Source organism: Drosophila sulfurigaster, chromosome 2R (genome assembly GCF_023558435.1).
Source record: "Drosophila sulfurigaster albostrigata strain 15112-1811.04 chromosome 2R, ASM2355843v2, whole genome shotgun sequence".
NCBI lineage: Eukaryota > Metazoa > Arthropoda > Insecta > Diptera > Drosophilidae > Drosophila > Drosophila sulfurigaster.
In genome coordinates this window covers 3,826,117-3,847,957 of record NC_084882.1, presented here as the reverse complement: position 1 = coordinate 3,847,957, position 21,841 = coordinate 3,826,117, and the positions used below count along the sequence as shown (strand labels likewise).

The window sequence follows — 21,841 nt, the reverse complement described above, 5'->3', positions numbered from 1 at the left end:
AAGACGAATAACATCCTACTTCGTTTCGTTTGTGCTGTCCTATACTGTCCTGTTCCATGTGTCATTGACAATGTAAAGAAGCTACTGTAATAACCATTTGTTCTTGTTTCGTTCCATGTTGCATGCCCGTCTCCGTGTGGATGGGCCTCAAGTCTGCACCAGGCGGCCACAGCACCTTCTTTGCCCTGCTCAACTCGCTCGATTGCTGCCATGGGATCCCAGCACCAGAAGTTCATTTGGTGAAAGAAGAACCGGACCACCTTCCAAATGTTGCAATTCGTGGCCACCTTTACGCAACAATTCCAGTTGCTGTTCCGCAACCAGCACGGCCATGTTCCCGTTCGCCGTCCCCCCTCCGACCTGTCGATGGTGAAAACTTGGAGCAGTTCCGCAGCATTACGCTTACGAATGCTGGTTCCAGCCATCGATGGTGTCCCTGGTGCTCGGCACTGATGTGTATCCTCACATCATTCAACCTCGTATCCTGCCGAGCACCAACGATTTGCCAATGGCCCAGAACTCCACATTGAGTTGGTTTCTGTCCGGTCCATGTGGACAATAAATCCGTTTGCAACTCATTGCAAGGGGGGGAGGATGTCGATGCCAGATGATGGCAGGTGTGACCACTCAAAACAGCTGACAGTGTGGTCGCGATCAATTAATATCGATAGTGACAAAGCTAGTATACTGTGCGTGTGACCTTGTCACACGCGCAGTCACACTGATCTAGTTTATCCTCACGTTGGTCACCCTGCCCTCTTTTAGTGCTTTTTCCTACAACATATGTTCTACTATTCTGACCGGCACAACAAGTGTATTTTTTCAAGTGTGCAATAAAAGTAATTGTAAAGTTTACAATTCTCCAATAATTCCAAAGTGAAAGTGTTGTTTACTTATCTGAAGACGCCCCCCTACACACTGCCATTGTCGGTATTGCGTCTTCGCTGGTGTAGTTATTGTTGTTGACGTTTCCGCCGTTTGGTTCCTAGGAGTTAATAACCGAAATATCACTGACGTTGCGCCCGTATCGTTGGTTATGCGCTGCAGTGTGTTTTATAACATGCAGTTCAATGTATAGTATACATTGTATACCTGAAAACTAACTCTGTTCTTAACTTGTATGTTCTAAAAATTATTTTGATTATAAATAAAATATAAGTCTTTTTCTTTATTAAAGTAAATCGATTCTGTATCTTTATTCAAAATTAAATCACCTGATTTGATATTTGAATGACATTGTTTTATTATCAAAGTTTCAACTTAAAAAGTCCCTTGTCTAGAAGTTATCAAGGTAATTTATGCATACAAATTTCACTTGGTATACTAAATATTCAAAAACAAATTTTATCATATTTAATTGAATCTATAATATATATGTATATACGATTATTTTATATATTAGCTAATAAGTGATCTAGCCACTTTTCGATAACCGGAATATTTTCTTCACTCCACTTAGTTTCTTCTTTTATGTTTCGGAGTGATTTTTCTACAATATGCTGAGCACTGTCAAATTCTCCAGCACGCTCTTCAATTAACTTGTAGACCATGTTATAACCTTTCTGAGTTAAGAAAAAAGCCAGTTGCCGATCCTATTAAATGGTCCCATAAATTAGTTTTATTTTTAAATCTGAAATAAACCATTTTTTTATATTATTTTACATACAAGATATATAAGTAACATATGTTTCATCCAGGGTTGCCAATGCAAATTTATACATTTCCCCAAAAATCGGGATAAAATTCCCCAAATTTGGGGACAAAAATCCGCTGATTCCCCACAAATTCCCCACATAGGTTTTTTTTAAATGAAACTATAAAAAGCTGAGTATAACTCATATTAGTATTCTTAATTAATTAAAATAAAAACTCAAACAGTTAACATTCATATTCTTTTCCATATTTTTGTGGATAGCATTTTGTTTGACGGGTTGAACTTGACGCTGCCGTCTAGTTTTTTAATTCCTTCTCTTGCAGTCATAAATGATACAACAGTATCTGTATTCAGTCGATTACGGTTTTCAGTTTTTAAATTCTTAAGAATAACATAAACTTATCGAACTCAGCTACGAAAATGACGAAGACAGCGCGCATAACATGTAGGCGTTTAAGAAAGAGAAAAAACGGGAATCCCCTGATCATAAACAAAACCACTGTCAATCTACTTGTAGTTTGAAACTAGAGATGTGCTATATGTACATAATATTTTTAAAAAAGGTCGATGTCGTGTCGATAATGAATGATGAAATATTTACCGACGAGAATAAGATGTCAAAAAATGTAAAAATCCCCGCATTTTCCCCACATAATGCCAATCCCCAATAAATCCCCTATCAACTTAAAATTCCACGCACTTCGGGGAATTCCCCACAAATTGGCAACGCTGGTTTCATCATCAGATCCGCTCGTATTAATATTAAAAATATATTACTTATTACTCACTTTTGGCGAAGAGTCATCCAGTTTGTAGATACGAAATTCAACAGTGAATAATGACTAGAACCGCTGGTTAGTGAAGTAAGAATTAAAAATTTGTCGTTTTCAGTAAAATTTGAATGATCTTCAAGAATTGTTATTTTTAAAAGTTGTTCAATTTTTTCCGGCTGTGTGGGGCAACCGGCTAGTGCTTTTAATAAATGTGTTCTTTCACTCAACTTTCGTGACTTTGGAAACTGCATCACGCGCTCTAATCCAAATTGCCATTTCTCTAGAGAACCCCACTTAAATATGGGGCACAAATAATGAGAAGCTTCCCTATAAAATAAAAGAAAGGTTAAATATATCAAGAAATATAAATTTAATGAATATACGGACGGATATTCATGGTTCGGGTTGGTGGTATTCTGCCAAATTTCAAAAGTTTGTTCGGCCTCTTTTATACATGGTTTATAACCAGCTCGGCATAAGAACCTTTTGGTTAATGTGCGAATGTCAGTTTTCCAGTTGTCTTCGATTGAGAGTTCTTCACCTAACTCTTCGTAAAATGGAGCCAACAAAAATATAACGTAGGACTGAAATTAAGATTAATTTTAGTTTTTATGAGGTACTTAATATTGTGTATTCTGTTGCACCTCAAATTTTGCGTGTACTTCCGACTCATCTATATGTCGTCCAATTTGATCTATAAATGTAAAAACTGGATTCCAAACAATGTGGTTTCGCTCATATTTTATAAACAGAGTCATGTTTAGGGCAGCTGAAAAACTAAGATCCCCTGCAAAAGCAAGATTCCAAGCATCATGTAGTAATTTTGCTCTGAAATGTTAAAATGAAAAATCAATTGTTAAACTAGCACGTCATCTTTTATGACGCAAACCAAGCTTCTACATCACACACTTGCTTGGTCACGCGCGAAAGGTTTTTACTGGTAAAGTTGTTGATGGAGTTTCTTAATGAGCTTAAGAGCGTTTTCTGAGCATGCACATAAATAAGAGCGTTCTCGAAGCGTAATCAGTGCATAATAAACATAGATTCATGGTGCCTCTTCAATTTCAGCTTCACTTTCTAACATACGGTTCACTCGGAATCAAACATGCAGAATTATTTTGACATTAACGCTCAGAATATTCTTCTTGACACGGCGGTCATCAATGTATGCCATTTGGGTACTACATACACCGCACGAGCACTAATCGATTCCGGGTCCGAAGCGACTTTCATTTCTGAGCGTTTATTCCAACGCATAAAGTTGCCATTTCAGTCCGTGCAAGCCCAAGTATCTGGGCTGAATCACGCAGTTGCGTCCCAAGTACAGAAGTTATGTCACTTCAGCATTGGTTCTCCAACGAATTCGAGGCTCCATATCGAGATCCAGCGTTCGTCATTCCACATTCCACATTCGCAGGCAAGCTGCCTTCAATCCATATGCCGCAAAGTATCCTAAGGAATTTACCAGCGATCGAACTGGCAGATCCATATTTCTACAAAAGTGCTCAGATTGTCATTTTAATTAATTTAATTTAATATCTTTCCGTCAGTCATTTTGAGCGGCTCCCGGCCAAACATTTGTGGCTCACTTCCTGCGCAAAAAAACGTATTTGGCTGGATTCTCACCAGCCCCGTTTCCCAGAATGTGTCGAAAGCTGTCTCAGCATTTTCGACAAGAGTCGCCATCCATGCAGACGACCAGCTCGACAAATTCATTTCCAAATTTTGGGAGGTGGAGGATATTCCAGCAAAGCTGATGAAAGAGTCCGATTTCGTAGCAAATTTGGCAGATATCGGGTGACTCTTACATTCCGGAAGCCCGATGGGATTGAATTGGGTCATTCCAGATCCATAGCGCTGGCGTAGTTTCTCAAGAACGAGAATCGTTTGTCCAGAAACGATTCTCTAAAGGAGCAGTACAATGCCGATTTCAGGGAGTACGTGGCCTTGGGTCACATGACACCCATCTTGCCTCAGGCGATTGTCACGACTCCTAATTTTTCAACTTTACGGTATATTAATTTATCATATTTTGAAAAAATATCGCAATATTTTGCTATTGTTCAAAATGGGTAGCGGGTATCTCACAGTCGAGCACACTTGACTGTAGCTTTCACTCTACCACCAGAGCTATCACAATGCTTATGAAGCCGCTATTTAACTCTAAGCAACTAAGACACTAGCAGTTGTTGTCGTGTTTATATGCGTTGCAAAACTACACGTGCATACACATACCATATAAAAGTATTTCTTTAGTAACTCCCACAATTTTTTCTGATCGCAACCATATTTTCGGGGATGACAATTACTATAGTTGTTGTTGTATATACCAAAATCGAAGCTCTAGCTTTAAAATAATTTGCGGAGGCGGAAGTGGGCGTGGCAAAAATTTGAGACAAGCTTGATCTGCGTGCAAACATAACAAATGTTGTCGAAAAAAAGTTCTATCTCTTATAGTCTCTGAAATCCATTTCATACGGACAGACGGACATGGCTAGTTCGTCTCGGCTATTGATGCTGATCAATAATATAGGATCGGAGATGCCTCCTTCTACCTGTTACATACATTTCCTGCCGGCACAAAGTTATATAAAAAAGAACCGTTGCATTTGCGAGACTCACGCCGACGTTCAAATTGCGCCTGTAAACATATGTACATATGTTAAGGTGGTGTGCAAAGCAATAAAATGTTTGCTAACTACTTATTATTATTATTACTTATTTTACTAAGTGTTGTACTGTGTCTGCCGATTAAATTGCGGTTACTGCATAACCAAAATCTATTATAACACTAGATTTACCGAGCCAGTCAAAATTACTGGTCTGGCCTTTCTGACCTTAAATATTGACTTTGTCTGAATATTTTTTCCAGAATCTTTTATATGACTTTTATAACAACAATTAAATGTAATAAATTTTATAACTTATTTGAATCCATAATAAAAAACAAGTAAGAAAGTTACAGTCGAGTGTGCTCGACTGTGAGATAGCCGCTACCCATTTTTGATAAAGGCAAAATATTGCGGTTTCATTTTCAAAATATACCAAAAATACTAAAAAATGCTAAAATTATACCAAATGGTATGTTTGGTATATCGATATAATACCACATTCAAAATATACCATAGACGGCACAAAACTCCAGATTGTCAGCCAAAGCAACTCAGACCCCTTGTAAGTAGGCGTTTTTGCCCATACAAAAGTATTTCTTTTATAACTTCCACAATTTTTATCTGGTCGCTTGTTATTCGATTTTTTTGATTTGCGGGGGCGGAAGTGGACGTGTTGACGCTGATCAAGAATATATATACTTTATAGGGTCGGAGATGCCTCCTTCTACCTGTTACATACATTTCCTGCCGGCACAAAGTTATAATACCCTTCCACCCTATGGTAGCGGGTATATGAAAGTAATGGAGAAAAGTCTAGCGAAGAAAATAATGAAAAGTTTCGGCAAGTGGAACTATTTGGAAAAATATTGGAAGGAGGTGTTGTTGGAAGGTTACCAAGTTGATGCATATTCAAAGTCATATCTGGACCTACAGTATACGCTAAAACAAATATAATCAAGGAGATGCCAATACGTGCCTTTTTACTATTGATTGACCATATATTAGACAATATCAAATCTTGCACCGAATTAGAAGCTTCAAGAGTTTCAAAGCAAAGAATGGACAAGTTCACAAGATAAACTGAAAAACTGTTTCAAACCAGGAGCAAATATTAGAGTAAATGAATAATTGTTTCCAACGAAAGCCAGGTGTAGATTTACACAGTATATGTCAAACAAACCAGACAAGTTTGGAATAAAATTCTGGCTAGCTTCTGACGTTGAAACGAAGTATATCGTAAATGGCTTTCCTTATCTAGGAAATGACGAATCACGAAATTTGTCAACACGCCTTAGTGAATTTGTAGTAATGAGACTATTGGAGCCTTTTATCATGAAACGAAGGACTGTAACAACCGACAACCTGTTTTCTAGCGTTCCTTTAGCTTCTAAACTAATAGCCAAAAACACTACGTTGCACATTGAGCCGGATGGCCGATTTGGTGGCATAAAGTCCAAAATTGTATGGAAGAAAATCTTAATTTTTATTTTATATATTTAAACAAGATACCCTAGATAGAAAGTATCAATAAATATTTTTCCCAAAAGTGCAACCTTGGGATTTTTACAGATGTTTAAAGTCAGGTGATTGAACAGCTGATTTTTGTGACAAAATTGGCGGGAAACTTTTGGTGACTTTGTACGCTTGGCAAATCCAAACGAAAGATAAATTTTATATTTTGTAAAATGAATATTGAAGTTTGAGGTATGTAAATTAAGAATAATAAACACAGTTTGTGTGATAATTTGTTAAACGTTATATATGTGTACTGTTTTGTGTTGTCCAAAGAAAACAAAAAGCTAACAAAAGTGTTCGTCTTCTGTAGAGAAAAAAAAGGTGTTCTACGTATTTGAGCGGTGTGTAATGTATATTAATCAATAGTAGACACTTTTTATTAAATTTTAATAACAGTCCGGTATGCGGCTTTTTGCGGCTTTTCCGATGCTTTAATTATTTAGATGTGCTTGAGTTCTATCATGTCACGTTGCTGGACGTGTGGATCGACAGCGGGAGCCACTCCTCCGCACTGGCTTTATTTGTATTTGGGCGACGACAAAAAGGAGTGCAATAAAAAAAAAAATTATGATGTCTATATGGGCATTGGAGTAGGCGTGGTCAAACTTACTTGGAAGTTTGCTTAAATATTTAGAGTGGTTTATTATTGAAGTATGCCAAGTTTCAGCTCGATAAATGCAATATTCGAATTAATACCACCAAATCGGGAATGCGGCCCACTGTGCGTTGATTGGTACGGGACCTTCCAAAAATGTACAAGAAAAATAAGGATATGGTTCGTTTTTCAACATTACTGTATGCAACAATTGAATGTACACTTACTGTTTATAACAGCGAGCCCAAAAAAAAAAAAAATTGTTTTATTGAGTACCAAGCACAAGGCGTCAAAATAAATACCGATCGAAAGGAATTGCCAGAAACTGTGACATTTTATAATAAAACCAAATTTGGTGTTAACGTCACTGATCAAATGGCTCGAAAATGGACAAAGCGCTATGGCGAACAGAGTGCTAGACACTGAAGAGATCACCTCCGCCTATAAGAGACGAACAAGTTCCTGTACCTCGGCGGTACAACATTTCAGGGGCCTTAATTCCGTTAAACGAGCAGGCAAAGTACGATGTATTCCCACCCCTCATCCCAAGCTGAACGAATATTTTTCGCCACTGTGGAACTCCGCTTTTGAAAGAGACTTTTTTAGGGCCGTGATATCGCTAGAAGGATAGGGTTTCATCGAGACGCAATGAAAATTCGACAATAAAGGCCACATCTGGTGATATTGGCATTAAGACTGTAGAAAGATAGAAATCCCTTTCAAAATTTGTGGCGATATAGTCGATATGATCATTAACTCAGGCTCAAAATGCAATCTGGTAAGTCAGTCAGTCCAACGTTATTGATTCAGCACATACATTTTAGAGTGACCGTTTGAACAACTTTTATGTGCCTAATTGTGGCATGGAATGGTAAAAAAACAAAAAATTCATGGCCACACCACTAAAACATTTGTCTTTTAAATAATTTCGCATTCTTTGCCTATTTCTATGGCTTCAATTTACCAAGCAAATTTTATTTCAAATTAGTTGTAAATTTTTTTATACGCATAGGGTAAAAGGGTATTATAACTTTGTGCCGCCAGTAAATGTATGTAACAGGTAGAACGAGGCATCTCCAACCCTATAAAGTATATATATTCTTGATCAGCGTCAACAGCCGAGACGATCTAGCCATGTCCGTCTGTGTGTCTGTCCGTCCGTCCGTCCGTATGAAAAACTGGATCTCAGAGACTATAAGAGATAGAGCTATGATTATGTTTGCACGCAGATGGAGTTTATTTCAAATTTTTGCCACGCCCACTTCCGCACCCACAAATCAAAAAAATCTAATAACAAGCTAGAGCTGTGAATTTCGGTGTATTCAATAACAACAATAGTATTTATGATTATTGAAAATTTGGTTGGGCAAAAACGCCCACTTACTACTAGTAAGTTACTAGGGGTCATAGTTAGAGGTGGAGAACTAGTTTGCGCAATCGATAGTTATTGATAGTTTCCATAAACTATCGACTATCGACGATAGCAATGAAAATCTATCGTCGATAGTTGTCGATAGTACAGTAAAAGAAAATAATTTAATTAGTTTTTGAAATAACCCATATTTATTTAAAGTATGAGAGTATGAAATTGGTTTTCCAATCTTTATCTAAAAATAATAAATAATTGTTATTCAAATAATATGTGAAAAATCACAAGAGTTTTTGCAATTATAAATTCCGCTTTATTCGCGAACACAAAGAGTAGGCCTAATTGTTGTTGGTACAACGAAAACGAAACGAAGAGAGTGATGACGCGCTGATGAGTGTTTGATTTCAACTGTTTTTATAAATCTATGCTAAGTTACATTAAGCCTAACTTAACTAGAGCGGCGAAGCGAGGCGAATTCGCTCAGAGAGCAACAAACGAAAGCTTTATTGCGCTCTCGCTTCGCCCTAACTCTAACAACTTCATTTCATGCTCTTAACTAATAACAATCAAATGCGCCAACACCGGCCCCGATGAATGGCTGTGCCTTCATACGATTGGCAGAGGCGCCAATTTGTGTATTGGCCGTTTAAACAGCCCTCCTGCGCTGGTTCGCACGTCTGCGACGCGCATCGCCCCGTCCGCTCCTGGGTATACCGCCACGACTCGCCTCCTCAGCTCCTCCAGATGGCGACTTGCTCCGACGAAGTTCGTCGCGTTGTCGCAATGGACTCGGCTCGGGCATCCTCTTCGACCAACAAACCTTTGGAAAGCCATTAGAAAGTAGAAAAAATCTACGCCACATATTGAAAATGGGCGGAGCGCTCGGAGTCGATCAGCAGGCAAATTTCCCATTATTTGCGTAAGCAACCGAGGTTTGCATTTAAAGCAACGGATGCATGATCGTACTGTCTGACGACAAAGCTCTTGAGCATTAACTAACCAAAGTCGTTCTCTAAGATTGCTCACGAGCGCTCTTGGGCCAGCGTGACAGTTGGTCAAGTGAAGGTACCTCACATAGCTGCGAGCAAATTGTGAGCGCTTCGACAAGAGGAGTGGAAACTTAGTATCAGACGAAATAGGAGCATTTACCAGTCGCCCCCCGACTCGCAACAACGAAAACGAACACCAAGATCCTTCATACTCATGTATGAAAGGATTGAGTCGCTGTAGACTCGAGCTCACACGTGTACTCTAACGAACCCTTTCTATATCGTCTCTGAATTCGAAATCCTGCATTACTTCTACTATTTTGCTGAATGCTTCTTTTAGTTCTGATGCCGTTGGAACCAGTTCAAATTGAACTGTTTTGTCTTTGCATCTTCGAATGAAGCGGAACACATAAGCGAACACTCTCAACAGACTTGTGTGCGACGAAAAACTTTCGATCGAGTCCACTAGATCTGACTTTACCACTATAGCTGTCAGTCCAACAGCTGTTTTGCGCACTTCCAAATTGCGCGTCTCTTCAGAGACGAAGTGGTGGTTAACTGGCCATGCGTCGTGTGGTTCCATCAAGAATGACGGACCACTAAACCACATTGACGCGCACAGTTCAGTCACATCGCAACCTCTCGATACAATGTCTACGGGGTTCTGCTTAGTTGGAACATGACGCCATTCCACGCTCTCTGACCACTCTTGAATTTCGGCCACTCGATTCGACACGAATGTCGCGAGAGTGGAAGGATGTGACCGGATCCAATGAAGAGTGACTTCCGAATCTGACCAAAGAACCGTCCGTTCAATTGGTGATCGGATCAGCCTTCGGATGCGGTGGCAGAGTTCTGCAAGAAGGTGAGCTGCAGACAACTCAAGTCTAGGGAGAGTCTTAGTTGTGATGGGAGCTACTTTTGATTTTGAGTTTAGTAATGATACTTTACAACCTTCTGCAGTATGCGTACGAACGTAAATACACGCCCCATACGCTCTTATTGAGGCGTCGGCGAAGCCATGTATCTCTATCGGTGACGTAGGCTCTGTGAACAAATATCGTGGCACTTTTATGTTTTGCAATTGTGTCAAATTTGACTTCAATTGGTGCCACGATGTATCCAAACTCAATGGCCAGAGCTCTTGAAGCAGTATCTTTGCTTTTATAATTAAGGGACTCAATAGGCCAAGCGGATCGAATAACCGCGATGTCACCGAGAGAATGTTCCGTTTTGTCCCTTTAAGACCCATGAATGAATCGTCGATACGGAATTGGAACACGTCTTCATTTGGCAACCAAATCACACCTAGAGTCTTGGTTGCGTCAGTCTCGGAGATCGTTATCGGCTTTGGTGTACTGTCTGATGCGGAGAACCCAGGAGCATTCGAGAACCACTTCGCAAGCTCAAAACCTGCTCCTAGCAGTATCTGCGACACTTCAGACTTAATTGTCTTCAGGTCCTCGACGCATGCGGCACCAGTCAACATATCGTCAACTTTGAAGTCTTGCCTGATAACTTCAGCTGCCATAGGGTGCGAAGATTTCGCAATCTCGCTCAGCTGGATCAAACACCGTATGGCCAAGAATGGCGCTGGCGCAGTGCCATATGTTACAGTATTTAATCTGAATAATCTCAACGAGTCTGATGGATCTTTTCTCCACACTATGAGCTGATATTTTCGATCTGCCTCGTGCACCATAACTTGGCGGTACATCTTTGTGATGTCAACCGTTAATGCATATTTATGCAATCGAAAACGAAGCAGAGTCGAAAACAGCTCTTCTTGAATGGTCGGCCCGACCATAAGAATGTCATTCAACGCCTTATGTGTCGAAGTGCGACACGAAGCATCAAATACGACCCTCAGCTTTGTCGAAGTGCTTTGAGGCCGTAATACACATTGGTGCGGAATAACATAGTGTGGTGTACTTGGAAGGATGTGACTCACTTCGGACATGTGGCCCATCTCTACATATTCTTCCATAAACTCCAAGTACATTCGCTTTAACTCAGGATCTCGAGTTAAGCGTTTTTCAAGCGACAAAAACCGCCGTTTAGCAACTTCAAATAAGCACCCAAGCTGGTGCGAATCTGATTTGAACGGCAGTCTTACTTCGAAACGACCACACGGCAATCTTCTCACATTATTTGTGAAATGATCTCCACAACTTTGTTGTTCAGCGGAAAAGACTTTGGAGGGAGAGCGCACATCTTCGACAGTCCAAAACTACAGCAAGGTCTTGTCAATCGAGCTCAAACTTTCTTCCTGATAGCTCAGATTGACAGTCATCTTCTGGTGAGATTTTTCACCAGGAGTGTACCGCCCCGAGACAATCCACCCAAGGCTTGTCTTTTGGAGGATTGGGCACTCTGGACCTTGCTTGATTTGGCCAACGGACAATAGGTCAAAGAATGTTTCAGCGCCGATAAGAAGATCAATTTTCTGCGGTTTGAAGAAATAGGGATCCGCTAGCTGAATATTGTCAGGTATCTTCCAGCCACTGACATTTACAGTGTGATCTGGCTGATAGCCTGAGATCGATTTGAGGATCCATAAATCGATCGCATATTCATTGCAGCCAACTCGCGACTTCACCACAGTGTGTATCTTTTTCTTAACTTGAGAATTGGATTCACCAATGCCAAGCAAGCTGATGCACGAGTCTTCTCTACGCAAATGCAGCCGCTGAGCTAGTTCCTCAGTCACAAAATTAATTTGTGACCCAGAGTCCAGCAAATCTCGGGCTAAGACGAAATCGCCTGAATTCGTCTTTATTTTGATGACTGCTGTGGCCAGGATCACTTTATCCGACACGGTCGCATGCATCGCATGTGAAGTGGATGGACGATCAGGCTTAACAGCGGAGAGACTCGGGGGTGGTAACGCTCTATTATTTGTAGTCGCAGAATATATGTGCAGCAACGTATGATGTGAACGGCTGCACACACGACACTTTTTTGCCTTACATTTGGCGACAGTGTGACCCTTCCGAAGATAATTTATGCATAATGCAGATGTTTTTGCGTAGTCGAATCTCTGTTTAACTGCCAAGGCAGCAAACATCGAGCAACTCACGATGGAATGATCTTCGGAATTGCAATATTCACATTCTTTTGATCAATCTTATCTTTGAGCGTCGTACACGAAAACGAGCTCTTATTAAGCTGTTTAGCGGAAACGGCTTGACTATCGGACTTTGTCGATTTCTCAGCTGACAAGTGCTGATATCGACGATTAAGCACAGTTTCACACTCACTCCATAATGGAATTTTCGTGTAATCTAGCTGCTCATCCCACTTCTTCTTTGTCATTGCATCAACTTTGTGCATGACCAGGTGAATAAGGATTGCATTTGCAATTTTCTTATCATCACCTATTGACAACAAAGATCCGTATATCGCAGAGACAGTGTCAATCAAGTTTCGCAACGCTGAAGCGGAGGGCTGCGAAATCTTTGGCAAATTGAAAAGAGCAGTGATATTTTCATTAAATATCAGACAATCATTGTCATATACTCTTTTCACACTCGCCATTGCTTTCTCATAGTTGTCCACGGTGACTTGAAACGCTCTCACCTTTCCAAGAGCCTCACCAGAGAGACAAGAAATGAGATGATTGAATTTCTCAATGCGCGGAATTGAATGGTCCTTATCAACAAGAGTCTCAAACAAACTTATGAAATTTTTAAATTCGGAATACTTTTCGCTGAACTTTGGCAATGAGAGTTTAGGCAGACGGGTACGAGGAGCGGCAATCGGCTGAATCGATATATTGGCGGATGAAGTATCGGTCAACGATTTCACCATCGCCTTCAGCCTTGCCTTTGCAGTAATGCAAATCTCTTCTAACTCGCACCGGTATTCGTCATATTCGTCAAATGTCTCAATTCTGCTTTGATATTTGATATTTGCACTCTAGCTCTGTCAGACCTCGACCGATAGTGTCACCGAGAATTTGATCGTGAATTCTACTAATGCTCTTTACGCAAATAGCAAGTTTCTTTTTAGAGCCTTCAAGTGTTTCTTTCGAATTCATTTTTGTTTAACTTATTGAAGGAGACGAAAAAAATATAAAAATAAAATACAAAATTAATTTTGTTGCTCCCAACAACAACAACGAAAAAGAAAATTAAAAAATAAAATTTATTTTTTTTTTTTTTGAATTATTATTTTGAATTATTTTTTATTTCTACTTAAATTTTTTTTTTTTATTATTTTTAAATTGTCCTAGCAACCACTAAGCTATCTCGGACAATAATAGGGGGAGTACACAATTCGAGGGAGCAAACGAGATATCGCACTGATACGCTCAACCAACGAGCGAGTTCTGAGCGCTGCAAAGCGCGCGACAACGAAAAGTGCAAGCAACAACACAGACTTCAGAGCGCAATGCACTGTGCAGATGCTGGCTTGCTAACGTATGTATGTGTGCGCTGTTTCTAAGCGTGCGAAACGATAACGAAAATGCAAGCAACAACAATACGGAGCCGAAACGCACCGGTGCAGTGTTGGCTTGCGGGTATATATGTATGTATATACGTACATATGTGCGCTTAGCAACAGCACACAACTTACAGCGGCTACGAATCTGGTGACAAAGGGGGCGACGAAAGCGAAAATTGCAACGAACTAAGAGAAGAAGTTCGATGCAATGGAAATAAAAATTTTCCCTAGTCACTTTCACTTAGAAAAGAAAAAACAATGTTCTGCCTAAGCGGTTCACTTTTTTAAATTAAAAATTTAAAAGCAAATGCTCTACTATTACATATGTGCCAAGAATTGAAAGCGTCACTAGAATCTTGCAACTTGGCAACCAATTCAGTTGTTCGCTTCCAATTTTTCGCACAGTACCTGGAATTGGCGATCTTTAATGATCCCAGCCACTTTCCTCTGTGTGTTTTCTGCAGGTGCAGGGTATCCTCCCGCGATGCTGCAAGGAATCCAGCGATGACACCAACACAAGTAGAATCACAGCACTGGCACAGTCAATAGTTTGTTTATATTTTATTTTATTTTATAAACGACCGGCACGAATTTGTTTTGTTTTTGTTTTCTATTTTCAGTCAATCACTCGCGTTCAAAAACAATTAGAGTCCACCCGGGGGCGCCATGAAAAATCACAAGAGTTTTTGCAATTATAAATTCCGCTTTATTCGCGAACACAACGAGTAGGCCTAATTGTTGTTGGTACAACGAAAACGAAACGAAAAGAGTGATGACGCGCTGATGAGTGTTTGATTTCAACTGTTTTTATAAATCTATGCTAAGTTACATTAAGCCTAACTTAACTAGAGCGGCGAAGCGAGGCGAATTCGCTCAGAGAACAACAACCGAAAGCTTTATAGCGCTCTCGCTTCGCCCTAATTCTAACAACTTCATTTGGTACTTCATGCTCTTAACTAATAACAATCAAATGCGCCAACAATATGAATTTTTATTTTTAAGGTTTACCTTAACTGCTATTTATATATTTATTTCAACCAATAATTTTGTACGCCTACTTGAAAAGATTTGTCTGACTCTACGGTGGAAGCGGGTATACAAAAAAATTTGAAAAAATATCGTTAGCGATTAACCACTATCGAGAGTGCACGCCGCTATCGAGAGCGTGTCGATAGTGGCCAACCATCAGTAGTCCCGATAGTGCTATCAATAGTTCTCCACCTCTAGTCTGAGTTGCTTTGGCTGACAATCTGGTATATTGTGCCGTCTATGGTATATTTTGAATGTTCTACTATATCGATATAACAAACATACCTTTTGGTATATTTTGGTATTTTGTAGCATTTTGGTATATTTTGAGAATAATACCGCAATATTTTGCTTTTATTGAAAATTGGTAGCGGGTATCTCAAGCGAGCACACTCGACTGTAGCTTTCTTACTTGTTTTTATAGTATAGGAAAATTCATTTGCAGTTTAAATTAATGATATGATTATACACATCAAATACACAATGCTTCAGGGTAGAGTATTGACTTATTATGGGCGACTTAGGAGGTTCTAAATTAATCAGTCTATGTTTTTATACAGTTATCATGAGAAATTTCTTTGTATTTTTCAAGTGCGCAGAATAGTGCAATTTTCCTATAAATTAAAAGTTCGTCGAGGACGAACAAAAAAACTTTATGTTGTATTATATGCAACATATATGCTTATATATAAGCAAAATGTGGTTAAAAAAACTATAGCTTTGTTAGTACACACGTATATATTTATATATGTACGTATATGTAGTTATATATTTACCTTGTATATGGTGGAATTTGTTTCCTTCCATTATCAGTTTGTAAGATATCTGACAACATTTTCCAATTTTTATTGTCGTAATTAACTGGAAAAGGTGCAATTTCTTCATAATTTATAATTATAAATTGATCTTTTTCGGGCATATTTTGTATATTTATTTGCTTCTTATTCTCCATCCAGAGGTAAGGACAACCACTTGAAAAATTCAGAGCATCTTGTCTATTAAGTAGAATTGGAATCCACCAAAGCATTTTTTCTTGTTCTGGAACATCATGCGGCCGTTCTCTTAGATACACTTTTTGCTGCAGAATTGCCGTTTTTTCAGTGTAATCTCTAAGGACTTTGACTACTGGAAGACGATGATATGCAAACCAAGTATTTACGATGACCCCCACATTTAAATGAGGCTTAAGTGTTCCATCTTTTAGTGATTGTGAGTTTAAAGATTCCCAAAAGTCATCTCCACAAAATGTCTTATATTGATATTCCAAAATGAAATTTCGTATTCCATTTTGAAAAGATTTTTTGCTCAACGTAAAATTGAGCATTCGTAATACTAACTCTGTTTTATGTGAAATTGTCTCTTGTTTCATTCCAGTTATACGTGAATGTGGGTATCTTTTACTGAATTCGTAATACAATGAATACAGTGTAGTCATTGGATATTTTCCATTAAATTCAACGCCTCCATCAATCTGCAATGTTTATTGATTAAAGTTAAGTTATAATATTCACATAGGAAATATGAGCTTACCTCTAATACAATATCAGACGCCAAAAAACTAGCAATTGCTTTATTAAGATGGGCATCATTCCACCAATTGGGCGTCACCCACGAACCTAGCCATTGATAAATAAGTTCATGAGTTATGTCGTAATGTCCTTTTCTAAGAAGATCTCTTTTTCTAAAATATATAAACAAGTCAAGCTAATATAATTATCAATGTAAAATTAACTTACCCAAAAAGTAACAACCCCCAATTATCCACAGGTCGGGCTAGAGGCAAGTCAGGTATGCAAACCACATCAATTTTTGATAGGGGAATATGTGTCCCAAAGTAATGTTTAATTTTGTTATAAATGGTGACAATCTTTATATACGTTTCCTTAAATAAAACAAAACGTAATTTTTAACCATATTTGGTCAACATAATCCTTCCATTCAGGATATTTCGAAGCATTTAACATGCAATTAAAATATAAAAAAACAAAAACAAAACTACAGTCGAGTGTGCTCGACTGTGAGATATCCGCTACTCATTTTGAATAAAAGAAAAATATTGCGATATTATTCTCAAAATATACCAACATAATATACCACTAAAAAAAATATGTCAAATTGGTATATTGATACGAGTATATAGCTACATTTAATATATGGGTAATACAGTGAAAAAAATCATAAACTAAAACAATTTTAAAAATAAGTGAAGGTTATTCTTAAAGCTTTCGATTAGCACTGTTTTTACTGCTAAGATGAATTTAATTTGGCTTAACAATTATCGGAACAGAAAATAAAACAGAAAAAAAATTTCAAATCCATTCTTAGCTCTTATTAAAGTAATCTTTTAGAGCTATAAAAATAATCTTTTCTTATTTTTAAAATTGTTTCTGGCAATTTTTTTTTTCACTGTAAAGATGGTCGCACACGACATTCGTCGGAGAATTACCCAATAGTTCAAAATATACCAGATTGCCAGACAAAGCAACTCAGACGCCTAGAAAGTAGGCGTTTTTGCGCATACAAAAGTATTTTTTTTAATAACTTCGACAATTTGACAAACATAATAAATGCTGTCGAACAAAAATTATAGCTCTATCTCTTATTGTCTCTGAAATCCAGTGTTTCATACGGACGGACGGACAGACGGACATGGCTATATCGTCTCGGCTGTTGACGCTGATCAAGAATATATATACTTTATAGGGTCGGAGATGCGTCGTTCTACCTGTTATATACATTTCCTGCCGGCCCAAAGTTATAATACCCTTCTATCCTATGGGTAGCGGGTATAAAAACTCTATGGAATACATATATGTATGTGATGTACTGATTTGTCACTGGAGTGATTGGCTCTTCATCTCCTTCCATGATTTGTTTATAATGGCACTTCGCACTGTAAGTCGCTTGCAATGTTCTTCGTCTCGTAACTCGAAGCAGACTGACTCACAAGCCATCTGTCTCTCTCCGCCAATTCTTCTATTTCACCACATCTATTTCATCATCCTTCTAACATTGTCTCTATTGCATCAGCCAAACAACTGCAAGCGCCATGCTCATTTGAGCTTGTATCAAATGATGCTCTGTCCATTTAACATTATGTTACCTAACATACTGTCCGTTAATTTTCAAACCAAACATATCTAGATCTGTAATTCTTCGACACGACCATCCTAACCTTTACGCGTCCTCGCGTATCATGCTTCTCAAAAAGATTCATCATAATAATAACTTTTATTCAATATTTCAATTTCATTCATTTCTCGTAACTTAAAATTCTATTTTACATTAATTTTCCGCTAATTTCTATCTTATAGCAATAAAAAAGTACAAGTATTCTCCATTACAAAGTGAAAATTAAAATCAACAACATAATTCATAAATTCATCAAATGCATTGTAGTTCAGTAGTGTTCCCTTGTCCTGCTCAACTTCCTTTTTTTTACTTAATTTTACCGAACTTATCTACCGCCACAGCGCCATTTCTTTTTATTTTTTCTCATCTCTTTGTACCATAACTCCTTCTCTCAACATCTCTTCATCACTTTACACTCTTAGGCTCTTGCTGCACACACTGCAACGCTCACACGCACACTCCGCGTACTGGTCCCTCTGGACCCACATAGACCCCGCCATGCAGTAACTGCGCAGATTACTACATGACATGGCTATAGCCTTTGTAAATGATTTAATCTGAGCTTATGGTACCTACGAGTGCCTCAGTCGACGATCTCTCGCACTCATCTGCCTCTACATCATTAGGACATGGTCACCTACATTGTAACTTACAATCTTAGCCTTATTCTTGTCATATCGTTGCTTCTCGTATTCAGAACTATTCTTTATATTTTGCAAGGCCTTTGATCTAACATGTTCAATGTCAATGTCCACTTCTTCTACCATTGGCATCATGCCCATTGGTCTTGCCTCTTTACCAATTAATAATTCCAATGGACTAAGCTTTGTGACTCTATTGGCCGTGCAATTCATGGCCAACTGCACTTCTTTTTGAGGCATCCTGCCAAGATCGCTTGCTTGTCTCAACTGCCGTCAACATTGCTTTCATGGTACTCATAACGCGCTCAACCTGTCCATTCGCCCGGCTTGCACCGGTCGCTATCAGATGCAAGCCAATTTTTTGTGTTACGCAAAATTGCCTAAAATCAACACTCGCAAAACTGCGACCTTGATCGGCGATGATACGAGTAGGTACCCCAAACATAGAGATGGTGGATTTCAATGCCTCTATGCAACTATTAGTGTCGAGGCTAAGAGCGTGGTGTAGATGAACATATTTAGTGAAAGCATCTATTTGCCCTTATTTTTTGGTCATTTTTGCCACTCAACTTGCCACTTATGTCCATGTGCACGGTATGCCATGGTATGGAAACTTTGGGTATGGGGTGTAGTTCTATTTGGGCCTTTCCCGACGTTGACTTTGAAAGCTTGCAGGTGATGCAATTCTCAACAAATTTTCACATATATTTGGACATATTTGGGAACCAATACTGCGTATATACCTTATCTAGTGTTTTCTCCCATCCCAAATGCATTATGGCCTCATGTACGTGATTAATCACAGACCACCTAAATGCTCGCGGTATTACCGGCAGACATCGACTTTGTGCGTTTCTCTGTATTACTCTATACAACATGCCTGACCGCATTTCGTACGTCTTTGCATCTTCATGTCTCAGTTCGTTATTTTGCAACTTTGCTATTAAGTCCGTAATCTCTATATCTCGCTGCTGTTCAGCAAGTAGCCAGTTATCTGTAATGTCTGCCATGCATATACGTACTTCCGTTATTTTGGTAGACTTAGTAACCTTGTCAATTGGTAGTGGTTTGCGCGAAAGGAAATCTACATGTGCCATACTGTTTCCTCTTCTATATTCTACCTCAAACTCAAAGGACTGCAGATATGCCCACCAGCGATGGACCCTTGGCGTTAATTCTATTTTATTGCGGCTAGCTTTGAGCGAATTACAATCCGTGAAAACGACAAATGGACGACCCTGCAAATAATGACGAAAATGTTTCACTGCGTTGTACACTGCCAGTGTCTCCAGTTCATATGAGGGGTATCTTGTTTCAGCCCCTGTAGTACACTTGCTATAATATTCTATGACTCTTGGTTTAACGTTTATCTTGTGCATTAAGATAGCTCCATAGCAGTCTGCACTAGCGTCAGTATGGAGTTCAACCGGGTATTGTGGGTCATAGATGATAAGAACTGAGTCGCTAACCAATGCAGATATTATTTCTTGGCGTACCTGCTCATGCTTCTCATGCCACTCGAATTTGCTGTTTTTTGACGTTAAAAAATATAAGGGCTTCATTAATTCAGAAAACCAAGGAACGAATTGTCGGAAGTAGGAAGATAAGCCAATAAATTGTCTTAGTTGCGTAACTGTCTGTGGGGGTTGTAATGCAGTCAATGCCTGAATTTTTCGCGGCTTTGGTCTTATTTCTCCGTTTTCAATTGTATACCCCAAGTATTCAACACTTGGCTCCAAGAAGGAACACTTATCAATATTGTAAGAGAAGCCGACATTAGACAACCTTTGCAATACCTCCTTAAGTCTATTAAAGGCCTCCTCTTTTGTGCTAGAAACAATTAAGACATCATTAATGTAAACAATTGCATACGAATAGGCCACTTCACCCAAAGCACGCATTATGGCTCGCTGAAATACAGATGAAGCGTTCTTCAAGCCAAATGGCATTGCTATAAATTCATATTGACCTTCTGTCGTAACAAATGCTGTGCGTTCTATTGACTCGGGATGTATTGGTATTTGGTAAAAGCCACTCGCCATGTCAAGACTTGTAAAATACTTGCTACCGCGCAGTCTATCAATTTGGTCCGATATTAATGGTAACGGATATTTATCGGAGACCGTATTGGCATTCAACTCACGATAATCGATACATAAACGATCACTGCCGTCCTTTTCTTTACCAGCAGCATTGGACTCGCGAAAGGGGAACAGCTTGGACGTATGACTATTGCTGCCAGAAGTTCTTGTATTTTACCTCTCACCAATATCTTTTCTTCCACGCTTAATCTATACGGACGCCTCATTACCGTTTTATTGGCATCAATCAGACGGATATCCAATTCACCCGTGTTGACTCGTCGGTTAGGTATACCCTTTATGAATGTTGATGCGTGAGGTTTTAATATTTCTGCCAGTTCGGTTCGATCAGACTGAGTTAGATTAACATCACTATTTATGGAGTCCATAAAATTCCACTCAACAGTGCTAGACAGGGTATTAACAGTATTAATTTTGTGTAAAATAAACTTATTGGCATCTATAGTTACGCCAAAGCCCTGACCTAAAATTTCACGGCCAATCAGTGCATCGTGTTTCAAATATTTGTCCATGACAACGTGAAACAGGATCTCTATCGAAAACTCACATATCTTAACAGTGGTCAGAATTTGCATTGAACATGTTACTGATCCTTCACCTATGCCGCTTATAAGTACAGTGTTATTCATTCTCTGGCCCAAGAACTTATTAGCTAATTTTTCTTTTAATAGGGAGCACTCTGCCCCTGAATCAAAAAGTACGGAACGGGCTCACCATGTTGGCACATGATCCCCTTTGGGTCGACGACGGTGCACACATCCACTCGCTTCTCATAAGTGTTGCCCTTGCTTGAAGATGAAGAGGTCGGGCATTTGGTTGCTATATGACCTTACTGACCGCACTTGTAGCAGGTTAAAGTTGACATATCCCTCTTTGGTGTGGCATTGCCGCGAGTCGAGTTGAATTTTGTCTCACTTGCGTCTACCGGTTTTCTGCTTCGACATTCTGCCATTTTATGGCCAGGTTTGCCACAAGAGTGGCACT

General features: G+C 39.1%; 1 protein-coding gene across 1 annotated transcript in view; it reads right to left on the bottom strand.

Moving 5' to 3' along the window:
- Positions 1-1,423: 1,423 nt before the first annotated feature.
- LOC133835782 (aminopeptidase N) overlaps positions 1,424-21,841 on the bottom strand; it is a 77,497-nt gene continuing 57,079 nt past the window's right edge. Inside the window, exons 7-13 of the mRNA XM_062265847.1 lie at positions 16,719-16,864; positions 16,513-16,663; positions 15,759-16,453; positions 3,072-3,255; positions 2,815-3,011; positions 2,443-2,754; positions 1,424-1,630 (exon numbers count right to left, since the gene is read on the bottom strand). Coding sequence (XP_062121831.1) covers positions 1,552-1,630; positions 2,443-2,754; positions 2,815-3,011; positions 3,072-3,255; positions 15,759-16,453; positions 16,513-16,663; positions 16,719-16,864 — 1,764 coding nt within the window. The 3' untranslated portion in view covers positions 1,424-1,551. The remainder of the gene's footprint in view (positions 1,631-2,442; positions 2,755-2,814; positions 3,012-3,071; positions 3,256-15,758; positions 16,454-16,512; positions 16,664-16,718; positions 16,865-21,841) is intronic.